The sequence below is a fragment of the Leptidea sinapis genome, chromosome 20 (assembly GCF_905404315.1).
Source record: "Leptidea sinapis chromosome 20, ilLepSina1.1, whole genome shotgun sequence".
NCBI lineage: Eukaryota > Metazoa > Arthropoda > Insecta > Lepidoptera > Pieridae > Leptidea > Leptidea sinapis.
The window spans coordinates 9,067,319-9,092,306 of record NC_066284.1 but is presented as its reverse complement, the minus strand read 5'-3'; the positions used below and the strand labels follow the sequence as shown (position 1 = coordinate 9,092,306).

At 34.8% G+C, this 24,988-nt stretch overlaps 1 protein-coding gene across 1 annotated transcript; it reads left to right on the top strand.

The window, feature by feature from the left end:
• Positions 1–225: 225 nt before the first annotated feature.
• On the top strand, positions 226–24,510 carry LOC126970200 (ubiquitin-conjugating enzyme E2 H). The gene is made up of 5 exons (XM_050815984.1): positions 226–402; positions 13,173–13,249; positions 15,949–16,116; positions 19,997–20,125; positions 21,308–24,510. The coding sequence occupies exons 1-5, from the start codon at positions 350–352 to the stop codon at positions 21,478–21,480; spliced, it is 600 nt and encodes a 199-aa protein (XP_050671941.1). The 5' UTR covers positions 226–349; the 3' UTR covers positions 21,481–24,510.
• Positions 24,511–24,988: the final 478 nt, after the last annotated feature.

Sequence of the window (24,988 nt, the reverse complement as noted above, 5' to 3'; positions counted from 1 at the left end):
TTGCATGATCTCTTGCTAGTCCCAGAAAAAATAGATTGCTGAAAGTTTTAAATTAATATTTGTTCTAACGGCTACATGCAAGCTTTGATGATGCATTGATACAATGGAAAATTAACAGATTTCTCACACATATAGATATTACACAATATTGTCAATCGAGTCTACAAGTTGTCTTTTGATTTGTAGTCTATATTTGTACTCTATTGTCTTTGGCTCGGACCATTGTTTTTCTACAATGTTATTTTTCTGACTGTTGCTGGTGGACGAATTTTTTGTTCTCGCTGTGTCGAGAGTGTTTGTGCAGTGTTCGTGTTCGATACAGTGGTTTATTCTCCAATAGATCACGAAGATGTCGTCCCCGAGCGCTGGGAAACGTCGTATGGACACGGACGTCATAAAACTGTATCCTTTGTTATGTCCTATTGAAAGCACCCACTACTTTGGTACCTACTTGGTCCTTCATGTAAATAAGTAGGTAGATAAAGGGCCATCAGCTGATTGTCACGACCCTATACAAAAATCGATACAGATCATTAATTATATTTATAAGTTAACGTTTAGTTGTTTCTAATTCATCAATATGTTTTTGTGGTCATCTAACGGAGTCTTCTGTATTCCGTAGGGATTAAAGGGAGTATCGTAAACTCTTTGTCACTTTGTGTAGGTCCGTTGACATATCTATATATAAAACGCATAATAAGTGTTCTTCCGTGTTTCTGAATTGTATTTCGTAATTTGTATGTAGGCCATGGTCTTTATTGCGCACTATGTTGCTTATCTTCACCAATGGGTGACCATACGTAACGAAATGCACGATATAATAATAATGCAAATGTGTAATAGAAAAAAAAACGAAATAATATCATTAGAATGTATAATATTACACATTTTAATACCTACACATTACGCCTGTTGTTTTAGTTCTTTGGTATCTCAATATATTTAATTTCATAGTTCATTTAAACTGTCCAAGTAATTAATTATGTACTGCTTTAAACCATTTCTACACTTTGAAAAATATTTTAATTTGTATAGTAGACAAAAAGCTGGTATTGTGCCAACTCCACTTTATTTTGATGAGAAACACTAATGATATCTGTTTAGCTTTGTGTTATGTTTTCTTTGTTAACTGGTAATAATTACTGTAGGTACAAATAATAGCTTTACTATTAACCTAAACAGCCACACATACAGAGGAGCATTTTATGTTTTTTGTGCTGTTTTTAATTGTTGAAGGGTGTTTTTTTTTTATTTATTGAGAGCATTGGCAATGAAGGATCAGCTCAAACCAAAAAACAGTGAAAGAAAAATATTAATTAATTTTTAAATATACCTACTTGATTATAAGAATAGAATTTTTTCAATTTTAAATAGATTTATATTTTTAATTGACTTAACCTTTTGTTTTCTATCTATTATAGTAATATTACAAAGAAATTATCAATAGGTATCTGAAATTATACCAATTACAATATTAGTCAAACATAGTTAATTTTAATGGTACTTGTAATATAATATCTTTTTTGTAAGAGTTCTCTGACCAGATTATAACAATGAATCTCAAATGTAAAATGTACTATTTATATTTAAAATAAAAATATTGTGGTCAACTAATCAAGAAAAATTACAGGTTAATGATCCTTTTTGGAGTTCAGAGTTAGGTTATCACTAGCTGATAAGCTATGTTGTAAAATTTGGTGGGAATTATGTTTATCTATATAAATTTCTGTATATTATGTGTTTTATATGTATAAATATACATATATACATAAAAATATTATATGACATTATTAAACACAATTTAAATATGAATGAAATTTTAACTGATAAAAAAATATTATGCTCTAAATTATTATACCTGTTAGTTTTTCTAAAGCTTACTAATTATAATAAATACTTGGTCTGGGAGGAGAAGAATGAGTGCAGAATAGAATTGTACACCAATGTTCTATTTATTTTGTATTTGATCAAATGAAAGAAGCTGGTACTCGGTATGGCCCAGAGGTTAGAACAGCACTCCATGTGAGACCTAATTTGCGCAAACTACTTATTATAACACTTGCAGGTGGATGCTTGAAGTGAAGTTCTGCTTCACCTTAGCACACCAAGCATTTGTGGAGCCGGTTTATCTAATCTTACAAGCGACTGTGGAATTGAATGTTGCTGGAGAAGATATCACAAAGGGATAGTTTTTAGCAGTGAACACACGAACCTGTCATCTTACCGTTAAACTGGACTTATTTAAGCAGGTCCCATTATGAGACTTTGAGGACTGTGCTATCACAATCTCAATTTCAAATACTCAAGAACGAATTTCTTAGAATCTTCCAACAGTTGAGGTTGATTCAATATGTAAATATGTGCTGGACAATGAAGCAATAAAAGAAAATACCCAGCAGCTGGCACTTGTTATTAGTTTCAGCAACTTATTATTTTTATGACTTCATAATTAAGTACCTATTGTTGGCCATTGTTTGTAAGGAAGCAGTGTTTGTATAGCAAGATAAACCAATGAAAGTAAAATAATCTCGAAATTTTATAGAATTTGTCGTTTAATCAAGTGACGTTATAATATTATTATTATCATTCAATAAACCTGTTTAGCTCATAGATTGAGCCTTGGTAGATCATATTATGTTTTCCTGACGGTAATAATATCTGTTATGATAAAAATATAAAGATATTATTCATTACTCAGCAACAATGCAAGCTTGTTCGTTTTACGGAAAAGGGGGACAAACGAGTGTACCACCTGATCCTAAAAGATACCCGCCGCCCACATTCCTCTGCAACAACAGAGGAATCACAGGATCAATGCCTGCCTTCTAGGAGGGTGTGCCCATACCGTAATGTCGTGAAAAACACCGCGCACGGACGTCTATTCGATAGTTTGGCTGTACGGACAAGAGTGTTCCATGACACTCCAATGTAGAAGGACGCCACATATACAAATAGTGAGGATTAAGATGAAATTTGAATAGTTTGTGGCGTGTTGACGGCAAGCAGCTCATCAGAACACTTGCCTTGATAAATGCGGTAGAAGATACAATGAGCGACGTATTTACGCAACGAAAAGACGTGATCTAGCCGTTAAAAAAGCACTGGAAGACCCGACAATTCGAGCAGTTTTGCATTGCAGTGAAATGTTTCGAGCTGATACTGGGGAGACCAGACCAGATATGAAAGTAATACTCCAAATATGGCCGGATCTGCGCTTTGTAGAGCGCTAGAATGTGGCCTGGCTTGGCATAAGATTTTGGTCGGAGAATCGGTGATACAACAAATGAGGGTTTCGTAGAATTTAATGCGCACACTTAGTTGCCACTTACGACACTCCCCTATTTTTTTGCCCCCTAGGGAAGTATAGGGCAAATCTATACTAATATTATAAAGCTGCAGTGTTTGTTTGTTTGAACGCGCTAATCTCTGGTACTACTGGTCCGATTTGAATGATTCTTTCAGTGTTGGGTAGTCCATTTATCGAGGAAGGCTATAGGCTATGTTTTTTTTCAAAATTAGGGATCCGTAATAAAATTGCTATTTTGTAACACAAGGTGTAAAATCGAAAACCTATTTTTGCGTGCTCTGCAAAAACTATTGACAATAGAACAAAATGATGTACAGGCTATAATATAGGCAATATTTTATTACTTATAAAACTATCGCGTGAATTATACTTTATATGGCAAAACAACGTTTGCCGGGTCAGCTAGTGTTTCGATAAGACCTAAAGTAACAATTAAAGAGGAATTAATTTATTTTAAGAATTATCACAACTTAACATTGATAGAAAAATACATGTTAAATATTCATGGCTCATATCGAAATGATTTTCTGCCACCGATGAAGGTAAAGAATAGCGTATACAAAAATATGCATCAAATCCTTAAAAAAATTTAATCCTCGTGCTAATTTACGTTTGTATTCAGAACAATATTGTAAAAAGGTATTAAATACAGCCAATTAAAATGTTATAATACCGCATTATTTAGTTAAATAACTAATAGTAATTATTATTATGCAATTAGAAAGAGTTAAAAAAAATATTTTACAACTTATACAATTTTAAATTTCTTGCCCTTTGGTTGTGGTTCGGTATGATGATATTTGCTGTTTTTAATCAGAACAGCAAATATCATCATAGCTGTTCAACCTGATTCCTGCCGCCGAATTCCACCTTCGCACGACACGCCACAAATTAGGGTATCATCCCCACCATCTGGATGTGTGGCGGTCCTCCACAGTGCGGTTTTCAAGGAGCTTTCTTCCACGTACTACAAAGCTGTGGAATGAGCTTCCTTGTGCGGTGTTTCCGGGACGATACGATATGGGTACCTTCAAAAAAAGCGCGTACACCTTCCTTAAAGGCCGGCAACGCTCTTGTGATTCCTCTGGTGTTGCAAGAGAATGTGGGCGGCGGTGATCACTTAACATCAGGTGACCCGTACGTTCGTTTGTCCTCCTGTTCCATAAAAAAAAAATTGTACAATTAGCACGACAATGCCACTTACACTAATAAGGCGTAACACAAAAAAGGAAAATTGACAAACAAAAAAAAATATTAAAGAATAATCGAATGAATTGTACAATTTGAATGCTCTCCGCGTAACTTAATAGTTCAGAAACAAGGCAACCTGTTGTCCAAGAGCTCGTTGAAAGATGCCAACGATCGCGGTATAGGTGCATGTCTCATGTCTCTATTACATTTAGGGATATGTAGACGACACAATATATGAGTTACATGAGGCTTATAGTAGCTAGCTAGCTATGATACAAATGGTCACGTTGACCAACTAACGACAGCGTGTCGAATTTGATTCTCAGTGTGCGCGTGCATCGTAAAAATTCACGATAACTCTTCCCTAACGCACCAAAAGGGTTATAACTTCAATTAACAAGGTTTGTTGTAAGTGGTAGAAGCCAACCATATTATACAGGATGTAATCGTTAAATGTAACGAGGTGATTATTTGATTATATTTATAGTTTTTTTAATACGTATAAATGATGAGAGCTCATTTGCACTGTATGATTTTGAGCAAAGATTTGTTGCCTTTTCCATTTAAATAATTTAATATAATTTTCCTTTCTAAATAACATTTATATCATGTTACTTGCTGCAATGGAACCCATCATGGGCGAGAACGCGAAAAGAAGAAGAGAGCTTTTTTTTAACCATAAAATTGACGCTCTCCGAAGCGTAGTCAAGTTATCTAGTTCTTCGGCGAATTCCTAGCTCACAATTTGTGCCAGGTCAGAGAAGAGCTGATTGAAAACCAACATGGTTATAATCAAATATAATATTTTAAAGTAGTAACAGCTGTTTTTATAGCATGTCTCAATATTTACAAAACCTACTTAGGTACTATTTCCCACATATTGTCATGCTTGATAAGAAATCTTATCAAAATTGTTGTATTATCACTTGAAACGATCATTTCCCGTTATAAATTGAATTATAAAACATATATGATGATAGTGTTCCATAGAGCTATTCAACCAATTCCACTGGTTATATTAAAACTGAAACCAAAGGGTTCTAGCAAAAATGACCGTTGAAAATGATGTGGTAATTAAATCGGAAGGGAGACATCGGAAGTCCTAATTGAAACTCGTTTGAACATATTGGAATGGTCTTTCTATAAATTACCTTTCTATGGTTTTTAATGGTTATATTCCGCGTTGTAATGGCGCTGTTATGAGTCAGTTATTATGCGCGGACTTCATTATCTTAACGACAATGTAACATAACGTAACACACATATTATACTATGAACTACTCGAGAACCTTCTTTTTTTGCAAAAAGAAAAAGTTTCGACTGTCTTTCGGTGGCAGTTGCCTTACGGCCGTTCCCAATATACCGGATAAGTCATTCTTATCGCCTTATATTGGGACGGGTGAATTGAAATTTCCATACAAACTTCTATCGCTGGTAAGCTATACGTCGTCCCATTGACAGACAGCGTGTACGAATAAGGTCAGTTACCGTCGATAAGTTTATTGGGACAGAAAAGCCAACGATAGTTACGATTTTTATTTCAAGTAAGAGATAGACTGCATATTGGGAACGGCCGTTATTAGTATGTTTGCTTATAAAAAAATTATTATAGCCGTAATCGCAGAGATGCAGAGGCGTTTCGTCGGCCTCAAAGGAAAATCTGCAAGTTTTTTTTCATTTTGAATCCGTCTCCACTTAGATTTTTTAGGCGACAGTGCCCATTTAGCAATCTGAGAAGTATGCATAGGTTTGTCTCGTCCATTGATAGGGCCTCGATTCCCTTGTTGAATACCTAACGGCCGTTTTCAATAACCTATCTATCCCTAGGTTATCTTACTAGAGGTAGACAAATCGACATAAAGCATTGGACTATAACTATATTGAACACTAGCTGACCCTACAGACGTTGTTCTGTATATAATAAATAAAATAATGTTTTTTATGAATTTGTCAATAATATTTCATAACATCAAGAATTATTTCGTAAAATATGCACCCTGTTGTTGTAATGAAATTGTTTCACAGCAGAACTGTCAAACCGTGCGTCAATAAATTCTCTAATAGAAAATACGTCCATACAAAACAAATATCGGCCGACGGGGGACACATCAAAGGAAAAAGAAAATTGTTGTTTTCTATTTAAATCCGAACACTTTCATATTTATTCACCTTTTAAACCTTCCCTGGACTTCCACAAATAATTCAAGACCAAAATTAGCCAAATCGGTCCAGCCGTTCTCGAGTTTTAGCGAGACTAACGAGCAGCAATTCATTTTTATATATATAGATAACTATGGATAGATAAGATCTTGTCATTAGACGGCGATAGGTTATTGAAAACGGCCGTTAATCAGCACTGGTACAGCAATGATTTAGCTTAAACATGTTAATTTTCCTCAGCGTTAAATGCTTCCTGTTGACATCGGTTCTTCAGGGTGTTTCTTAGGCACTAATAGGACAGCACACTAATGCTCTGGCTACTGCCCTTGCTTATTCACCAGCTATTTCAATGCCTAACATTCCAGTTCTGGTGTGTTGGGGCGACACTACAGTTTTTGAAAAATTTTGATACCTAGAGCTAAATCCGCTGGTTGTCTGTCAGAGTGAATGTATTTTATTTATAGTGTTTGGTTGTTTTCTGCGCTTTCCAGAATGCTGTTTACTTTTACTTGAAAGATTGGGGCGACTTTCCCCAGCTTTTTACTGGATTTATTAAACCAAGTTCGTTCTCCACAGCGCCCTAGCTTTATTCTCCATTTTGAATTTATCGGTGAACCATGAGAAGTCCTGTTGTCCTGTTTCTAAACGATTGCCATCAAAATGTTAGTAAAAATTTTATTTAAAAAAGAATCAATTCTTCAACCTCATTATTTATAAAAACGATTAAACACTAACACACACACTGGTTATTCATCAATATTAAAACTACAATAATTATCGATCCAAATTTAAAAACGCGAGGCGAAAAACGATATCATTTCAATATTTTTTTAGATTTTTTTCCACTAAAATGCCGTAAAAACAAAAAAATATGTTATGATACTTGGCTTGCAGATTATGTTAATAGCCGTTTTCTTAGCTTTCCAACAATTTGTATCAAATAGGATCTTATTTCAAAGAAACTGAAAAAATAATCATCACAAACGAAGCAGGCAGAAATTCGTATTCGAACCAAAGTAAAGGTTGTTCTTTCCATTAAATTAATTAATGCAATGCCCGATGCAAATAAAACAAAAAATGAATGGTTAGTAATCCCGACTACTAAACTAGAGGTTCCGGGTTCAAATCCCGGTAATTGCAATAATTTATATGATAAATATGGATGTTTGTTTCCGAGTCATGGATATTTATATGTAGGTACTAGCTGACCCGGCAAACGTTGTTTTGTCATATAAATTGTATTGATCTTTTGCTTGCTAGTTGATAAGAGATGGCGCTAGTTGTATTCATTAGTAACAATCACACTTCTTTTATATTCTGTATAATTCACACTATAGTTTTAAAAATTATAGCCTATTTGTTATTCTGGTGTGTAAGCTATATTATTGTAAAGTTTCATCAAAATCTATTCAGTAGATTTTGTGTTAAAGAAGTTCAAACCTACATCCAGACATACAAACTTTCACATTTATAATATTAGTAGGATTTATGTATGTTTAAGCAAGTATTTTGTACTAGCTGACCCGGCAGACTTCCTACTGCCTCAATCGATAAATAAAAGACCTAAACTTTTGTATAAAATAAACTTAAAACAAACAAAAGGAATCCTTTTTTTAAGTGTATTACCCGTGTTTTAAGGAAGTTTATTTTTTACCTCCTTAGAAAATTAGAAATATTTAAAAATTCTAATTATATATTCATTTTAAACTATTATGTTTAAAGGTTTAGAGCTTTTAAACCTTCTCTGGACTTCCACAAATAATTCAAGACCAAAATTAGCCCAATCGGTCCAGCCGTTCGCGAGTTTTAGCGAGACTAACGATCAGCAATTCATTTTTATATATATAGATTAAATATATTGATGTCTCGTACCGTTTGGAGCAAGATAATTTGTGTAAAAGTGTATAAATATAATTGTTTTTATTAAATATAAAATTTAGAAAAAGTTTAGCAGTTTAAACAGCCCGCGCGGATTTAATGCGAATGATGCTTTCGTTCAAGACCTGACGACATTAACGGCCGTTCTCAATATTCAGTCTATCGCTTACATAAAAATCGTAACTATCGTTGACTTTTCTGACCCAATAAACTTATCGACAGTAACTCACCGTATCCGTACACGCTGTCTGTCAATGGGACGACGTATAGCTTACCAGCGATAGAAGTTTGTATGGAAATTGCAATTCACGCGTCCCAATATAAGGCAATAAGAATGACTTATCCAGTATATTGGGACAGCTAATTACTGAACAGTAGAAGGTAGTAATTTATCTCTATCTGTAGATAGTATATTGGGAACGGTAAGGCAACTGCCACCGAAAGACAGTCGAAACTTTTTCTTTTTGCAAAGGAGAAGGTTCTCGAGTAGTTCATAGTATATGTTTGTTACGTTATGTTACATTGTCGTTAAGATAATGAAGTCCGCGCATAATATCTGACTCATAACAGCGCCACTACAACGCGGAATATAACCATTAAAAACCATAGAAAGGTAATTATAGAAAGACCATTTCAATAAGTTCGAACGAGTTTCACACAGGATTTCCGATGTCTCCCTTCCGGTTTAATTACCACATAATTTTTCGACAGCTTCAGATTATTGACAGCTACTTACTGACAGTAGAAGGTAGTAATTTATCTCTATCTGTAGATAGTATATGGGGAACGGCCGTAAGATGATTCGAGGTTTGCAAACGCGAATACATTTCTCTAGTTGTAGAAGCAGTGCTAAGTATTTCATCGGATCATTAATTATAAAACTTTGTCCCTATTGTATGTTAATACGTTGTAACTCAAACCATTCCTTATAGGTCCAAGATAAACTAATCGCAATTATCACGGTTGACTAACAATTAGTTGAACAGCTCGAATATTCTGATGCAGTTATTAACAAAGAACGTATAAAATAGAAAGACAACGCTTTGTTCTATTGAAAAGAGCTCAAAAAAAGAATGCTAGGAGAGTTTCTTGCGCCGCTTCTTCTCTCTCGGAGCGCCATTTGTTTCCGAAGCGGTAGTAGTATCTAGTAGTTATTAGAAATGACATCAAAAATAATTCTAAAGGAATCAATTTTGAGAATATAAATGCCTTTTATGCCTTTTAGATTTTCGGGGAGTTTTTCTATTAGATGCAAACAAAACTATTCAGGCACAATAACTTTGTAAGCTCTTAATTTTTATACTAAAGCATGTAATCTAATAATGGCTTTCCCCCTTTCGGAGAAAGCTAAGAGTATAATTTATAAGTTGGTTAAGTTAGATTTAGGAGATAATATAAAATGTGTTTTTTTTTTCATTTGTATCACTATGAGGGTGGCATGTTCACACTGTGATCAAACTCTATAAATAAATAAAGATTGAAAAACAATATACTTAAATCAAATCTAATTCTCATTATGAACGTAGGTTAAGGAAATGACACTTATGATTGTAAAAAGTTTTCTTTTTACATTTACCACCACTGCGGAAAAGGCTGAGATTACATGGCAAGAAGTGGCAAGAAACGCTTTGCCACTCTTAAATCATATAATATGTATAATATTAATAATATAATAATAATATTGACACACTTTTTACACAAATTATCTTGCCCCAAGTTAAGCATATATAGCCTGTGTTATGGGTTACAAGACAATGATATATTTAATACAATATACTTACTTAAACATACATAAATTCATTTAAACATCCATGACTCGGAAACAAACAGCCATATTCATCATATAAATGCTTGCACCTACCGGGATTCGAACCCGGGACCTCTAGCTTAGTAGGTGGGATCGCTAACCACTCGGCTATACAGATCGTCGTATGTATAAAGGTGCAACAATAAATACTCAAAGCCTTACACGAGTAAGTCAAAAAAGTAAAATATAAATTATTAAGTAAAAACACAAGAGTTATTGAGTATAGTAGGTGCATCAATCTACACACACTGTAAATGAATATAGGTATAATACGAGCATTTTAGCTATGAGCGATTATAAAAGAAAACTACGTTGAAAAAAACCGACTTCAAAACTGAAAAGTATCAAATAACTAAAAATTTAATTTAATACACCTCTTATGCAAACCTTTACCTTTAATATTAATAAAATACTATTATTTGTATGTGCTACATATTGATAGATTTTAAGTCGGTGCCTTCCTTTTTGAAGTCGGTTAAAAATATAATAATTTTAATTTTAAAAACGTGAGGTAGAGTTTCTGGTAACAGTATTAAGTATAAGCCTTGTTGAATTAGAGAAAATAATCTATAGTGTTGGTTTGTTCTTGTTATTACAGCGAAAGGCAGCAAAAAAATTACCTACAATTTCGCTCTGTCAACAATTTAGTTATGTTTTTTTACACGTAGTAGGTTTTTACCAGGCTCCTTTGCACAGGATGCCGGCTAGATTATGTGTACCACAACGGCGCCTATTTCTGCCGTGAAGCTTATTGTGTAAGCATTACTGCGTTTCGTTCTGAAGGGCACCGTAGCTAGTGAAATTACTGGGCAAATGAGACTTAACATCGTTTGTCTCGAGGTGAAGAGCGCTATTGTATTGCCGCTCAGAATTTTTGGGATTTCAAGAATCCTGAGCGGCATAGCATTGTAATGGGCAGGGCGTATCAATTACCATCAGCTGAACGTCCTGCTCGTCTTGTCCCTTATTTTCATAAAAAAAAGGTACAACAGCGAGTATGAGAATAGAAAGCAATTAGAATGTGAGTGAGGAAGAATGCTAAGCGAAGTCGAATAATTTATAGATTTATAACCGTCTCGGAATACGCCATCTTGGATTTTATTATTTGTTCCTATAGCAAAACAAAATTACAGCTATCTGTATTCTTTAACTATATTGAGGCTTATGGGATACAGGCTTGGACGGACAGCAGACTCCAAGTAGGGGTTTCAGTTGGTTTCTCTTCGGCCACGGAACTCCAAAAATCTGTCGATTCAATTTTATGTATATAACTTGCTCCAGACTCATACACGTATAATCTATTGTGGGAGGCTCCTTTGCACAGGATGCCGGATAGAACGGCGTCTATTTCTGCCGTGAAGCAGTAATGTGTAAACAATACTGTGTTTCGGTCTGAAGGGCGCCGTAGCTAGTGAAATTACTGGGCAAATGAGACTTAACATCGTATGTCTCGAGGTGACGAGCGCTATTGTATTGCCGCTCAGAGTTTTTGGGTTTTTCAAGAATCCTGAGCGGCACTGCATTGTAATGGGCAGGGTGTATCAAATACCATCAGCTGCTCGTCTCGTCTCGTCCCTTAATTTCTAAAAAAATCTATAGGGTATGTAATAGTGTAACCAGGCGCGTATTTACTATTACAGATATCAAAATACGTTAAACTGATATCAAAAATACCTACGTAACCTTATTAGTAAAATGACGTCAAAACTTTTTAAAATTCAAACGAAAATTATCAAAAATTTTGATATTTAGACTAATAGAAAGGTCATTGTATCGCACACAAGGACATTAACTTCGAATAACTGCTTCGAATACAAAATTTTGTGCTGACAGAAATTAATGTTATTCAATTATAATATAGTTTTATTAATTTGTTAGATTAATAAACAGTTTCCTTTAATATCAGTACTAAGCTAAAATAACCTTTTAAAATAAGGAAAGTAACCCATCTACTAATGTCATACTAAATGTATGGGAGTGTTTAATAAGAAAATTTTGGATACTTCTCTATTGATTTTTAATGAGTTATCGATGTCATTTTACTGACAAGGTAACGTATTTTCGATGTCAGTATAAAGTTTTTTTTAACCGGTACTAACTTGTAAGAGATAATAAAATTTATTTTTTAAAATATAAAAGCAAGAAAGAATTCTCTGCATTATTTATAATATTTTCTATTTTGTAAGGCACATTCGTCTAAAGTTTAATTAATATTATTTATTTGTAAGTATTGCTTTAGAGTTTAAAGTATAGAGGAGTCCCAGGCCCAAAGGTGTCGTTTGAGGCGACGAAAGGCTTTTCGATGTGGGAGAGTTCCGCTGCTGTACTATGAAAGATTTTACCCCCGAAGGGTACCAGTCTACCGCGCTAGATAACGTAGCCGGCCTAGTAATATCTAGACAGCGCTGTCGTAGATATCTCGACTGAGCGATACTGCAAATTTACAATACACCGGTTGTGTATGTGTTCATTAGAAGGATATCCACTGTCGCAATCCTCGGCAATTTTGAGATTAGGGACCTATCTACCATCTGGCTTCGCGTATATTTTGTGGATAGTGTCTACAAATCCTAGAGTAATAGGATTACATTATTAAAATGATAGAGATTTAAACTTGTTCTCGAATCAAGATTAGATTTCAATTAAGTGTCCTAAAGTTTTACTCCTTAAAAACTTAGCCCTTATCTTAAAAACTATTGCGATTTTAATATTAAAAATTCTTAACAAACAACGATTTTCATTAGCACTACGTGCTAAGTCATGTGTGTACGCGGACAAAGTCGCGGCTATCAATAAATATAATTATTTCTTTAACCAGATTTTAAACAGCATTGAGAGTAAGCATGAGGTCACGATACTGGGCGGTCTTAACGAGTTCTACGTGAAATTCTTCGGTCCGCCTGGAAGTAAGTTGATACTTTAACTATTTATATTTTTAAATCAGAGGTTCGCCCTCCGCACACAAGCCGCGCACTGCGAGCGCAAATCCGCAGTTTGAGACGGGACATCACCGCACTGAAGTCGGAACCAAGTCCGATAAACCGTGAGTAAAGCCGTTTTTAACCGACTACAAAAAGGAGGAGGTTATCAATCCGATCGGTATTTTTTTATGTATATACACAGATTACTCTGAGATTTATGATCCGATTTACGTAATTCTTGTTTGATGTGAAATAGATGTCATTTGTTCCCATAAAAATTTTACATAGTTTGGCAGAGTAGTTTTCATTTTATGAACATTTATATATGAAAATTTTCGTCTACCTGGATGACATAGTTGTTTTCTGTGTACGGCTTTTTTTGGAGTTTTCATTCAGGTTGATTATTATAATTAACTGGCATTAAAACGTAAAAATAAAAAAATAAAACTACGTTTAAATAAACCGACTTCAAAAACTGAAAAGTATCAAATAACTAAAAACTTAATTTAATACAACTCTTATGCAAACCCTTATTTTTAATATTAATAAAATACTATTATTTGTATGTGCTACATATTAATAGCTTTGAAGTCGGTGCCAAGCCAAATATAATAAAGGTACCTACACTTGCCACGCGTGACTTCGTATTCTCTGTCTGTCGACTAAATAGTAGTAAAGAGTAGAATTGTTTTTGATGTCATTCCAACAAATGGCGCTCTGAGAGAGAAGCAGCAGCGTAAGAAACTATCCCAGCATTCTTTTTGTGCGCTCTTTTTAATGAAATATACAATATTGTACTGTCATCGCTATTGCTATAAAAAGAATCATAATCTAGTCCCAGGCTGTCGGATCACTTAGATATTCAGCTGTCGTTTAGTAGGATTTACGACAGAGCCATATTTTTATAAAACATGTCTATATATATACATATATATATATATATACATTTACCCTTAAAGCTATTATGTATCTTATGAAGCCTACTAGAATTAGTTACAAGCAATCCCTTATTTCTAGTGTAATAATAATAATGAAAATTACTATTAGGAGCAAAAAGGTGACGATTTTTGTGAACGTATATTTAACTTTCATAAATATACTGGTAATGAACAGTCATTATATGTATTTCTTTAAATTTATCTTTGAGAGACTAAATTGTAGACTCGTAACTTTAGAGATTACGATTCTCATTTCTCACATACGAGAGAGGAATGAGTTTCTGAACGGCCGTCAGGGCGAATGCCAACCAGGTGTGTTCCGAAATGATGTTATGGAAAATTAATTAATTTTGTTGGTGAGTTAATAAAATATGTCGCTACTAAATATAGCACATCGAGGAATTTGCTAGAAACTGTGACAATCATAATGGGCATTACAATCATTGGGCGATGTATAAACGATTTTCTTAATGATGCCACAGACTAGGAATGAAGCGAACACCCTCAGGCTCTTTAATTATAAATGTTTATTGTACGATATCACATTGTAATCCATATTTTTATGAAAAATAAGCCCGCTGAGTTTCCTGCCCGTCTTCTCAGGTCTGAGGCTGTCTATTTTGAATGGGTGGTAGTTTTTGACGTTCAATAAGTGATTTTGAATACTATTTTGAATGAAAATATTTGAATATGAACTTTAGTGATGTACTAAATAGTCTAAGTAAAGGCAACTAAGAATAAGGCGGACATAAAACGACGAACATTATCGTGAGAAATGGAGTATTTTTTTTTTCCGCTTTTCAGGGCTTGGAAACCGAAAAACAATTCGAACCGGTAAAAGTTCAAGTACATAAGATCTTCATATTCGGCGTCGCTTTTTCTTTAACCATTATTCTACGGTTTTTAACTGTTATTAAAGTTCATTAGTAATGTTTTGTTGAAATAAACGATTACAAACAAGATTTTTCCACCTATCTTCATCGTTGATTGTTGTAAAAAACATACAACATTAGTGTTGGAGTCTCCTTTTAAGCAAAAGCCCCGCTCGTCCTCAGAAAAAAAACGGAGACATAATTTTTATATAAACAAGTAGGTATATACGTAAGTATTGTAAAATAAAAGTATCTAACGAATCTTCAATAACAATAAAGTCGTTTCTGTAGATGAAGCCACAACCTGAGAGTTGAACAAAGCATACAAGATTTTATAACGATACGTCACTCGAACGGTTGGCTCAGTTGGAAAGAGCGCTCGCACGGATCGCGAGGGGGGGTTCGAGTCCCGCATCGTTAGTAAAATTTCGTTTTCAGTTTTGTGTAACAATAATCATTTAATACCCACAAAATTCAGTGCTCAATGTGCCTAAAGAAGTTTTTTTTATGAAAATAACGGACGAGACAAGCAGGACCTTCAGCTGATGGTAATTGATACGCCCTGCCAATTACAATACAGAGCCGGTCAGGATTCTTTAAAAACCCAAAATTTCTGAGCTGCTCCACAACTGCGCTCGTTAGTCTCATTTGCCCAGTAATTTCACTAGCTACGGCGCCCTTCAGACCGAAGCACAGTCTGTAATGTTTACACATCTACGGCGCCCTTCAGACCGAAGCACAGTCTGTAATGTTTACACATTACTACGGCAGAAATAGGCGCCGTTGTGGTTCCCATAATCTAGCCGGCATCCTGTGCAAAGGAGCCTCCCACTGTTGATGTCTTCACTTCAATAATGTAATGTTAATTTCCCAGCTCCATACGAGGGAGGCGTGTGGCGGGTTCGCGTCCACCTCCCCGATCACTACCCCTTCAAATCGCCGTCCATCGGGTTCATGAACAAGGTGTACCACCCCAACATCGACGAGGTGTCGGGCACCGTGTGCCTTGACGTCATCAACCAGGCCTGGACTGCACTCTATGGTGAGTGAACCCGTGACGTCCATTAGTGCTATTACTAATAGGACCTCGATAGAAAATTGTATTTTATTTTATCAACGCGAGTGTTACACATTTAAATAATCACGTTTAAGAGGATTGAAACTTGCTTGATGCTTTTTAGGGTTCCGTAGCCAATTGGCAAAAAACGGAATCCTTGTGGATTCTACATGTCTGTCTATCTGTCTGTCCGTCCGTATGTCACAGCTACTTTTTTCCAACACTATAAGAACTATACTGTTGAAACTTGGTAATTAGGTGTATTCTGTGAACCGCATTAACATTTTCACACAAAAATAGAAAAAAAACACGAATAATTTTGGGGGTTCCCCATACAACTGAAACTCAAAAAATATTTCATCAAACCCATACTATGGTCTATGGATAAATCTATTAATGGATAGGTCGCGCGGTAGACACTTCAAAAGTCGTAAAATGTGCCTTCCCCTAAAACTTCTAAAATAAGAGTGATAAAACTAAAAAAAATATATGATGTACATAACCATGCAAAATTCGAAAATTCACTTGAACGAGATCTAGTGAGTAGTTTTTTTTAATAAGCATAAATTGTAAACCGCAATTTACTTTTCATGATTGAACTAAAATAAAATAAAAAACATTTATTTATTTATTAGGAAGCCAACGTGCATACAATTATCTAAATATATAGATACATTTAAAAATTCTTTTATAATGTTGTATACTCCACTTACAGGCTAACTCGACATGCTTAATAGTATTATATACATCCTTTGTTAAACTAAAACTTTTAAAAACAATTTTTGAAAAAATTTTACAAATTAAAGCCACAAGCAAAAGGCTGATTAAAAAAAATAACTATGTTCTTACTTAATAACCAAGAAAAACTAAAGAATAAAACAATAACTACGAACAATGTCTAACCATCTTGAAGTACTTTCAGAATTTTTTTGACTTCTTTTTTAAAACATGGGGCAGAGTGCTGAAAAATATCTATACCAGCTCTTTTAACCAAGTTGTTGTAGGTGACAACTATTCTATACAAAGAGGCGGATCTGCCTAGGTTCGATCTAGTTAATCTAGGCCTGAACGTTAGTTTTTTGATAACATGTGACCTAGCATTACGCTTTGGTACCGCCAATTAAACCCTACTCAACAGATTTGGGCAATCGACCCCTCCATCTATAACATTTTTTAGGAAAGAGAGATCAATTAAGTCCCTGCGATCAGACAGTGACGACGCTTTGTTAACCTTTTTATGTATTTTATCCTTGTATGCTAGGTGCCGTAAGAACTTCTTCTGGACTCTCTCTACCCTATTCTTATGTATTTTATAATATGGGTTCCATGGAATAGAACAGTATTCAAGTCTGCTTCGAACAAGCGAATTAAAAAGTGCTAGTTTAGTAGAAGACTTTCTAAATGCCTTTGTATTCCTGATGATGAATCCCAACAATTTTAGTGAATTTTTAATTATATTGTCTTGTAGCTGAAGGTTATTCTTTTGCATTTCAAGTGATTTAATTTTAAATTGTTGAGATCGCACCAATCAGAAAGTCTATCCAAGTCCCTTTGAATATGAATTGAATCACATATGTCATTAATCTTACTGTACATCTTTAGGTCATCAGCATATATTTGGAACTGACAGTACTTGAAACATTCAATAATATCGTTTATGAATATTCCAAATAACAAGGCCCAAGATTGGAGCCCTGTGGTACTCCTGACGTCGCAACAAATGTGTGGGACTGATATCCTCCTAAAACCACATTCATTTTGCGATTCGTTAAGTACGACTCAAACCAGCTAAGTAGAATTCTGCAGATACCGTATCTCCGGAGTTTCTCTAATAAAATATAGTGATCAACTACATCAAACGCCTTTGATAGGTCCGCGTAAACACAATGTACTTGAGCTGTATTATCCAGAGCCATTGTTACGTCATCCACAAAGAAGGCTAAATTAGACATAGTTAATCTTTTTTTAATGAACCCGTGCTGGTTTTCTGACATCGCTGGTTTCATGTACCATGCTAGTAGCGGACAAATTAATTTTTCAAAAACTTTAGAAAATATTGATAAAATACATATTGGTCTGTACTTTGCTATGTCTTTTCGATCCCCACTTTTGAATATGGGAACTACCCTGGCTCTTTTCCAAATACTTGGGAATTCACCGTCACACAAAGATTTGTTAAATATTAGCAATAACGGTTCTGCTAGGAAAACAGAACAACGTTTAGCAAATATGGGTGGTATGTCGTCTGGTCCGGACCCTTTATTAACATCAAGGCCTTTTAATTGTTTTATAACATCCATTTTAGTTATGTTGATACTACTTAATTGTGAGTTATGTATGGAATTTGTATTAATAGATGGCTCTGTTTTTAATATTTTGTCTGACGTTATGTACATATTTGAAAAGTGATTTGCGAATTGATTGCAAATATCCAAGCCATCAGTGAATGAGTAACCATTAAAAGAAATAAGAGCAGGATAGTCACATTTATTATTACGCTTTTGTTTTAAGTAAGAATGAAAAAAATTGGGATTTAATTTAATATTATGTTCTACTAATTTTGGATTTAATTTAATGTAATAAACATAAGTACTTTTATATTGTGTTCCTTGCTACTACGGAACCCTTCATGGGCGAGTCCGACTCGCACTTGCCCCCTTTTTCATGTCTTTATCTACACCCATGCTTTAAATCCTCTATTAAAGATTCTGAAACAGTTAGCTTATTGCCAACATTAAAACACCCAATGTTCTAATAACCATTACATCATCCAAACGAGTGTTGTAATGTTGTACTGAATTTCATAACAACACTCCTAATTTTTTTTTCAATCCCTTCGTGCTCAAAGAGTTTTAACAGACAGCCACATTCTTATAACTCGATGCGTGGTATCTGTATGAATTAAAAAAAAAAAACATTTTCGTTTACGCGCGTTCGACACTACCAGAACGTCGCGCGCCGTAAAAAAAAGTAGGTTATTCGAATCCCCGCCATTTTTCTTAGATATTTTTATTGTTTTGTTTACATAAATGAGCGATTCATTGTAATCGCTGCAAAAGAACATAATATTCAAGTGAATTTTAATTATTTCACTACACAAAATGTAAATTACTACTAAAATAAATAATTCTTTCATTAATACTTAGTTTATTAGTATATAATCAGTATTGGATGATATTAGGTTTTTTTTTTATGGAATAGGAGGACAAACGAGCGTACGGGTCACCTGGTGTTAAGTGATCACCGCCGCCCACATTCTCTTGCAACACTAGAGGAATCACAAGAGCGTTGCCGACCTAAAGGCCTTAACCTTCCTTAAAAGGAAGGTTACTACTAGGACTGACGATGCCTCGTGTAGAGGCGAAACACGTGTCGAATTGTTTAAAAATTGGCGGAATTAACACTAAAGAAAACTTAAATCATTTGTATAATTACGGATTTCCGCAAAGTAACGCCTAATTCAATAAATATGATAGTTATATTGAAATGTATATGATATCGTTTTATCAAAATTTAACTGTAGTTTTTTCTTATTAAGGGACTGTAATATTTGAACTATACGTATTTGATTTGATAAAAGGACCGAAACTGTTACATTTATTTCGTGATAAAAAAAAGTTGTTCTTCATTGCTTTTTTTTTTTGTTGGTTATTTATATACATTTTATATACAAACTTCGTTGACAATGTTTTAAAGGACGTCGGAAAGAGTTTGTAGAAGTTATATTTGAGATTTTTATTCAATGTTTATCACTCGAGAGAATTCCCCTAGCCGCGTACCTATATTACGGCCCCCAGTTTCTAAAATTACAAACTCATAGATATCTTATTATTAGTGACCTATATAATATTATTTATAATTTCAGATTTGTCGAACATATTCGAGTCGTTTCTTCCGCAGCTGCTCACATACCCAAACCCCATCGATCCGCTGAATGGCGACGCGGCCGCTATGTACCTCCACAAGCCCGAGGAGTACAAGAAGAAAGTTTCAGGTGCGTGTCTCTATTAGTGTTTTTTTTTTATTAACCGTAGTATGTATACAGTGTTCATCCGGGACAGTACAGCGACGACATAAGTTTAATAATAACAATAAAACCTATTTTTTTTTAAACTCTTCGCTTCATTGTGCGTCTTCTACCGCATTTATCACGGGGAGTGTTCCGAAGAGCTGTTTAACCTGATTCCTGCCGCCGAATTCCACCTTCGCACGACACGCCACAAGTTAGGATATCATCCTCACCATCTGGATGTGTGGCGGTCCTCCACAGTGCGGTTTTCACGGAGATTTCTTTCACGTACTACAAAGCTGTGGAATGAGCTTCCTTGTGCGGTGTTTCCGGGACGATACGACATGGGTACCTTCAAAAAAAGCGCGTACACCTTCCTTAAAGGCCGGCAACGCTCCTGTGATTCCTCTGGTGTTGCAAGAGATTGTGGGCGGCGGTGATCACTTAACAACAGGTGACCCGTACGCTCGCTTGTCCTCCTATTCCATAAAAAAAAAAAAACAAATCAAAATCAGTTTATTCACGTAGGTCACGGAAATGACACTTATGAATGTCAAAAAAAAATTTTTCTTATTGAATCTACCGCTACTTCGTAAAGGGTTGAGCTAATGAGAAGAAGTAGCAAGAAACTCATTGCCACTCTTTTATATCAAGATTTACATTTACATCGATTTACGAATCATTTCAATTACAATATAATATGTAAAATGATGCAACAAACACACTCAAACGTCAAATAGTCAATGTCTTACACGAGTAAGTCAAAAAAGTAAATGTAAATTAATACAAATGTTATTGAGTACAGTAGCTGCATCATCCACATACACCATAAATAATATAAGGTTTATTGAATGCTCATTACTAACAGAGATATGGATCTGTTAGTTATGAGCATTCAGCATTCTATTGAAATAAATGTTCATTACTAAATTACGAACGATGCCACATCCATTTCGGCCGGAAGACATCCACTGCTTGACAAAGGCCTCCCCCAAAGATCGCCATGACGATCGGTCCTGCGCTGCCTTCATCGAACCTACTTCGGAAATCTTGACCAGATCGTCGGTCCATCTTGTGGGGGCCTACCAACGCTACGTCTTCCGGCACGTGGGGACTTTACTGGCCACTCTCCAACGGATCTCCTCACATGCTAACACACACTTTCAGATTATGTCCGGCGGTTTGCAACAGAAGAGGCGCTCCTCGAGAAGGACGCGATAACAGGTATGGGGGCGACTTCCGCGTCGTCGGGCACCAAGCCGTCCAACGGAGCCGCCAGCGATACAGAGAGTTCCATGTCGGAGTTCAGTGACGATGAGGCCCACGACATGGAGTTATAACGTCGTCCGCACACTCTCCGCTCGCTCGCTGCCGTCTCACCGTTGGTTGTTATATAACATGTGTCGTAGCTCTAATATCTATGTCGTTGGCCGCTCTTTCTAAGAAAATTTATTGATTTAGGCGTTACTTTGCGGAAATCCATAATTATACAAATGATTTAAGTTTTCTTTAGTGTTAATTCCGCCAATATTTGTTTTTAAAACAATTCGACACGTGTTTCGCCTCTACACGAGCCATCCTCAGGACGTGTTGTCTCGCCAAATATTGGCGGAATTAACACTAAAGAAAACTTAAATCATTTGTATCGCTCTTTCTAATTTCCGATTATTATTTTACTATTTAGTCTTTATAACATTGGTTACAAGACCATCAGCTCAAGCCAAAATACAAAAAAAGAAGAATATTTAAAAAACTTTTTCAATATACTTGTCGATTACAAGAAAAACCCCCGTTAGGTTTATGGACAAAAAATTTCTTGATGTCGGTTAGACTACCTCCAATTTATCACGCATGTTTTTATTATTCCGACTCTTGTTTCAAATTTGAATTTTTTGTCTTAAGCCTTTTGCAGTTTGGGGCGTCCGGGGAAGTGATGTATTTTTTTAATAAGTTAAATTAAATATTTTATTCACTTCACTAAATAAGTAGAGATTACTATTGTGCTTATCATAATTTTACGTTTTCAAACACGACACAGTTAACTGTGTTGAACGAAATGCATTCTTAAACAGAAGAGAAAGATATTCTTAAACTAAAAAGGAATATAGTGCATATATATAGTGACAATGAATGTCAAAATTGGCAAAAGTTAAGCAATATTTATTTTTATTCCTTGTTTGATCGATACCCTCATCTAAATAATAAATTTGAATTAAAATCTTCTATTTGAATTAAAAAACTTTCCATAAATGATCAAATACTAGTCTCTGTACGTAGGGTATGTATGGCCCCATACAGCTAATCTAGGATGAAGTATCAAATGGATTTGCCATGCGCGTACACCCGAGAGTGTCAAACAATTTTATAACCCAGACGAATTAAAAAGCAGTAGACTACGATGGACAAGCTTGACGTTTGTTCCGAGAAGGATAGCAAAGAGTATTATAATATATAGGGAAAAGAGAGCCCTCTCTACTCATTATGAGCTGTCTATTTGAAAACTAGCGCCATCTGGAGATTGGCCCCGAAAAAAAACTATTATAAGCTCCAAATTATAAAATTCATTTTTAATATTGTGACGCAATTAAATAACTAACTCTACTTTTTAATGTAGGTATTGCAATAATTTACCTTGTTGAAATTGCGCGTAGAGTTAGTTATTTAATTTTGTCACAACATAGAACATAAAGGATAGATTTAGTAGTGCAATTAATATGCAAAATGGAACACGAGAGCTACATACATGCGCAAATGCTAGAACTAGCCGCCATTTTATGACCAGTGGGCAGTGACACAAATAAAGATAAGTTGAAAGGTTTCAAAGCGAGTGACAGCTGACAAAACTTTCATTTTCGGGCCAACTAACAGATGGCACTACAGTCTTCTGAAAACGTCACTTTAAGGCGTCTGTCCCACCCCTAAGGGATAGTGTGAACTTATTACTGATTAGGTTGAATAATAAACCGATTACGATGATAATAATTAACGTTGTTGCACTTTATTTCTAATGTAGTGGAATTCTTTATTCACGTATTAATATGCTGCTGCTTTTAGTTTATCAATATGTTTTACAAAGTAAATAATATTGTTTTAGCTTCATATCGTACGTAAGAAAGGTTATGTTATGTGATTTACGTTCATTACGAAGCCCTAATTATATTATAACATATCAACTTGTTCCTTCATATGAGTTATATGAAACACTCAATTGACACTTAAATTACTGTTACTAAGGCAAAACATTCAACATAGGTCCTTTTTATTCCGAAAAGTTTTTGTATGTTGTGATTTCGATCATATGCAAGTATAATAAATACTTCATCCTAGATAGCAAATACTTTTTTTGTGTTTTTTTTACCAGAGCCTAGAGAGCAAACTGTGCAACGGGTAGAGTAGGTTGTTTAAAATTAATGCTAAATTTCTAAAATATATCTGGGCCACATATACTTAGTTCAAATAAATTGATGTTTATAAATATCGTTTTTCTATGAACACTGCCATCTAATACGTGTGGCCCTGGTTTAACTATATGATCCAAATTTAGTGAATTCGACATGACGCGGACGTTTGAAGTTGCCATGTGTATAAATTTAATAATTAGAGTTGCGACACATGCAATATTACTCTCTAGACTTTATGCCATATTCGAATCACGAATGTCATAAAATGGACCACATTAATGCCAATTCTAGGTTATAATATGAACTGCTCATCGACGGCGTGATAAATGTTCAAGTTTGATTTTATTGCTTGATTCTTGATGTGGGATTTGTAGAAGGCTTGGATCGGATCCATCATCAATCAGAAGTGTACGGCTTTCATAAGAAAATGAACCCTTTTTCTATTTATTTACTTACTCTTGTGAGACCGTGCTCATGGTCAAAAATTTACTTCTAGTCGTAGACGGTAGTTTTTGATTTACTCGAGAGTACCGACATTTACGTTAGTTAATACAGAAGACCGTATTTTTGGCTGTTACAATTTATTGAAAATAAGGATGATTGCTTGAAAAGGGACTTGTTAGACTGTAACGGGATACAAGTTTTTTTTACTACCCGCAAAATATGTATTTTATAACTGTGAAAATAAAATTGTTTGTTTCATGTTTCAACAAATTCAAGCTATAGTAATTTTGAATTATTTTTATAGCCAACAAAATTAATTTTGATGAAAATTGATTGGTGGTGGATGTTATGGTAGGATTAGGAATGTTAATGTTATCAAGATTGCGTGTTGTAGGCTCGTCAAGATGTTTAAATTTTAGGTGATAATCCTCATGTATTGTATGTTAGTTGCAACTTAGTCTTGTCTCAGTATAATCCGAGAATTATGTATTTTCGTAATAAATCATTAAATTATCGTAAGGCTAACATGTTTTATTAAAATTTTAATCTTGTAATTGTAAGTACCGGCAATGCCACGGCTGCAAGTGAGCGAGCACGATGAGCGCATTTTGTAAATATCTTTTTAATCTGTCCCCATAGCATAAATATTACATATCTATAAAGGTGTGAACAGACTTGTCAATCAAGAATCACATGTTTGACACAAGCGGAACTAAATTTTTTCAGCGCGTTTTTTTTTGCTTTACTTAAATACCTAATAATCAGTTTATTTCGTGACCTTCGGTTTTATTTAGGTTTTGTATGTACTCGTTCAAAACAGGTCAAAAATATTCGCAATCGCGTTCCGGAATCAAGCGAGTTTACCTGCTTTCTCAGGGAAAATAAAACGTTACATAACTTTTGATATGACTGTCGTAGTAATATTATCATATCACTATCACTGCTAAAAATAATAATTTCATAAATTCGATTAAAAATTTTAAATTAAAATGTGTTCCCTCGA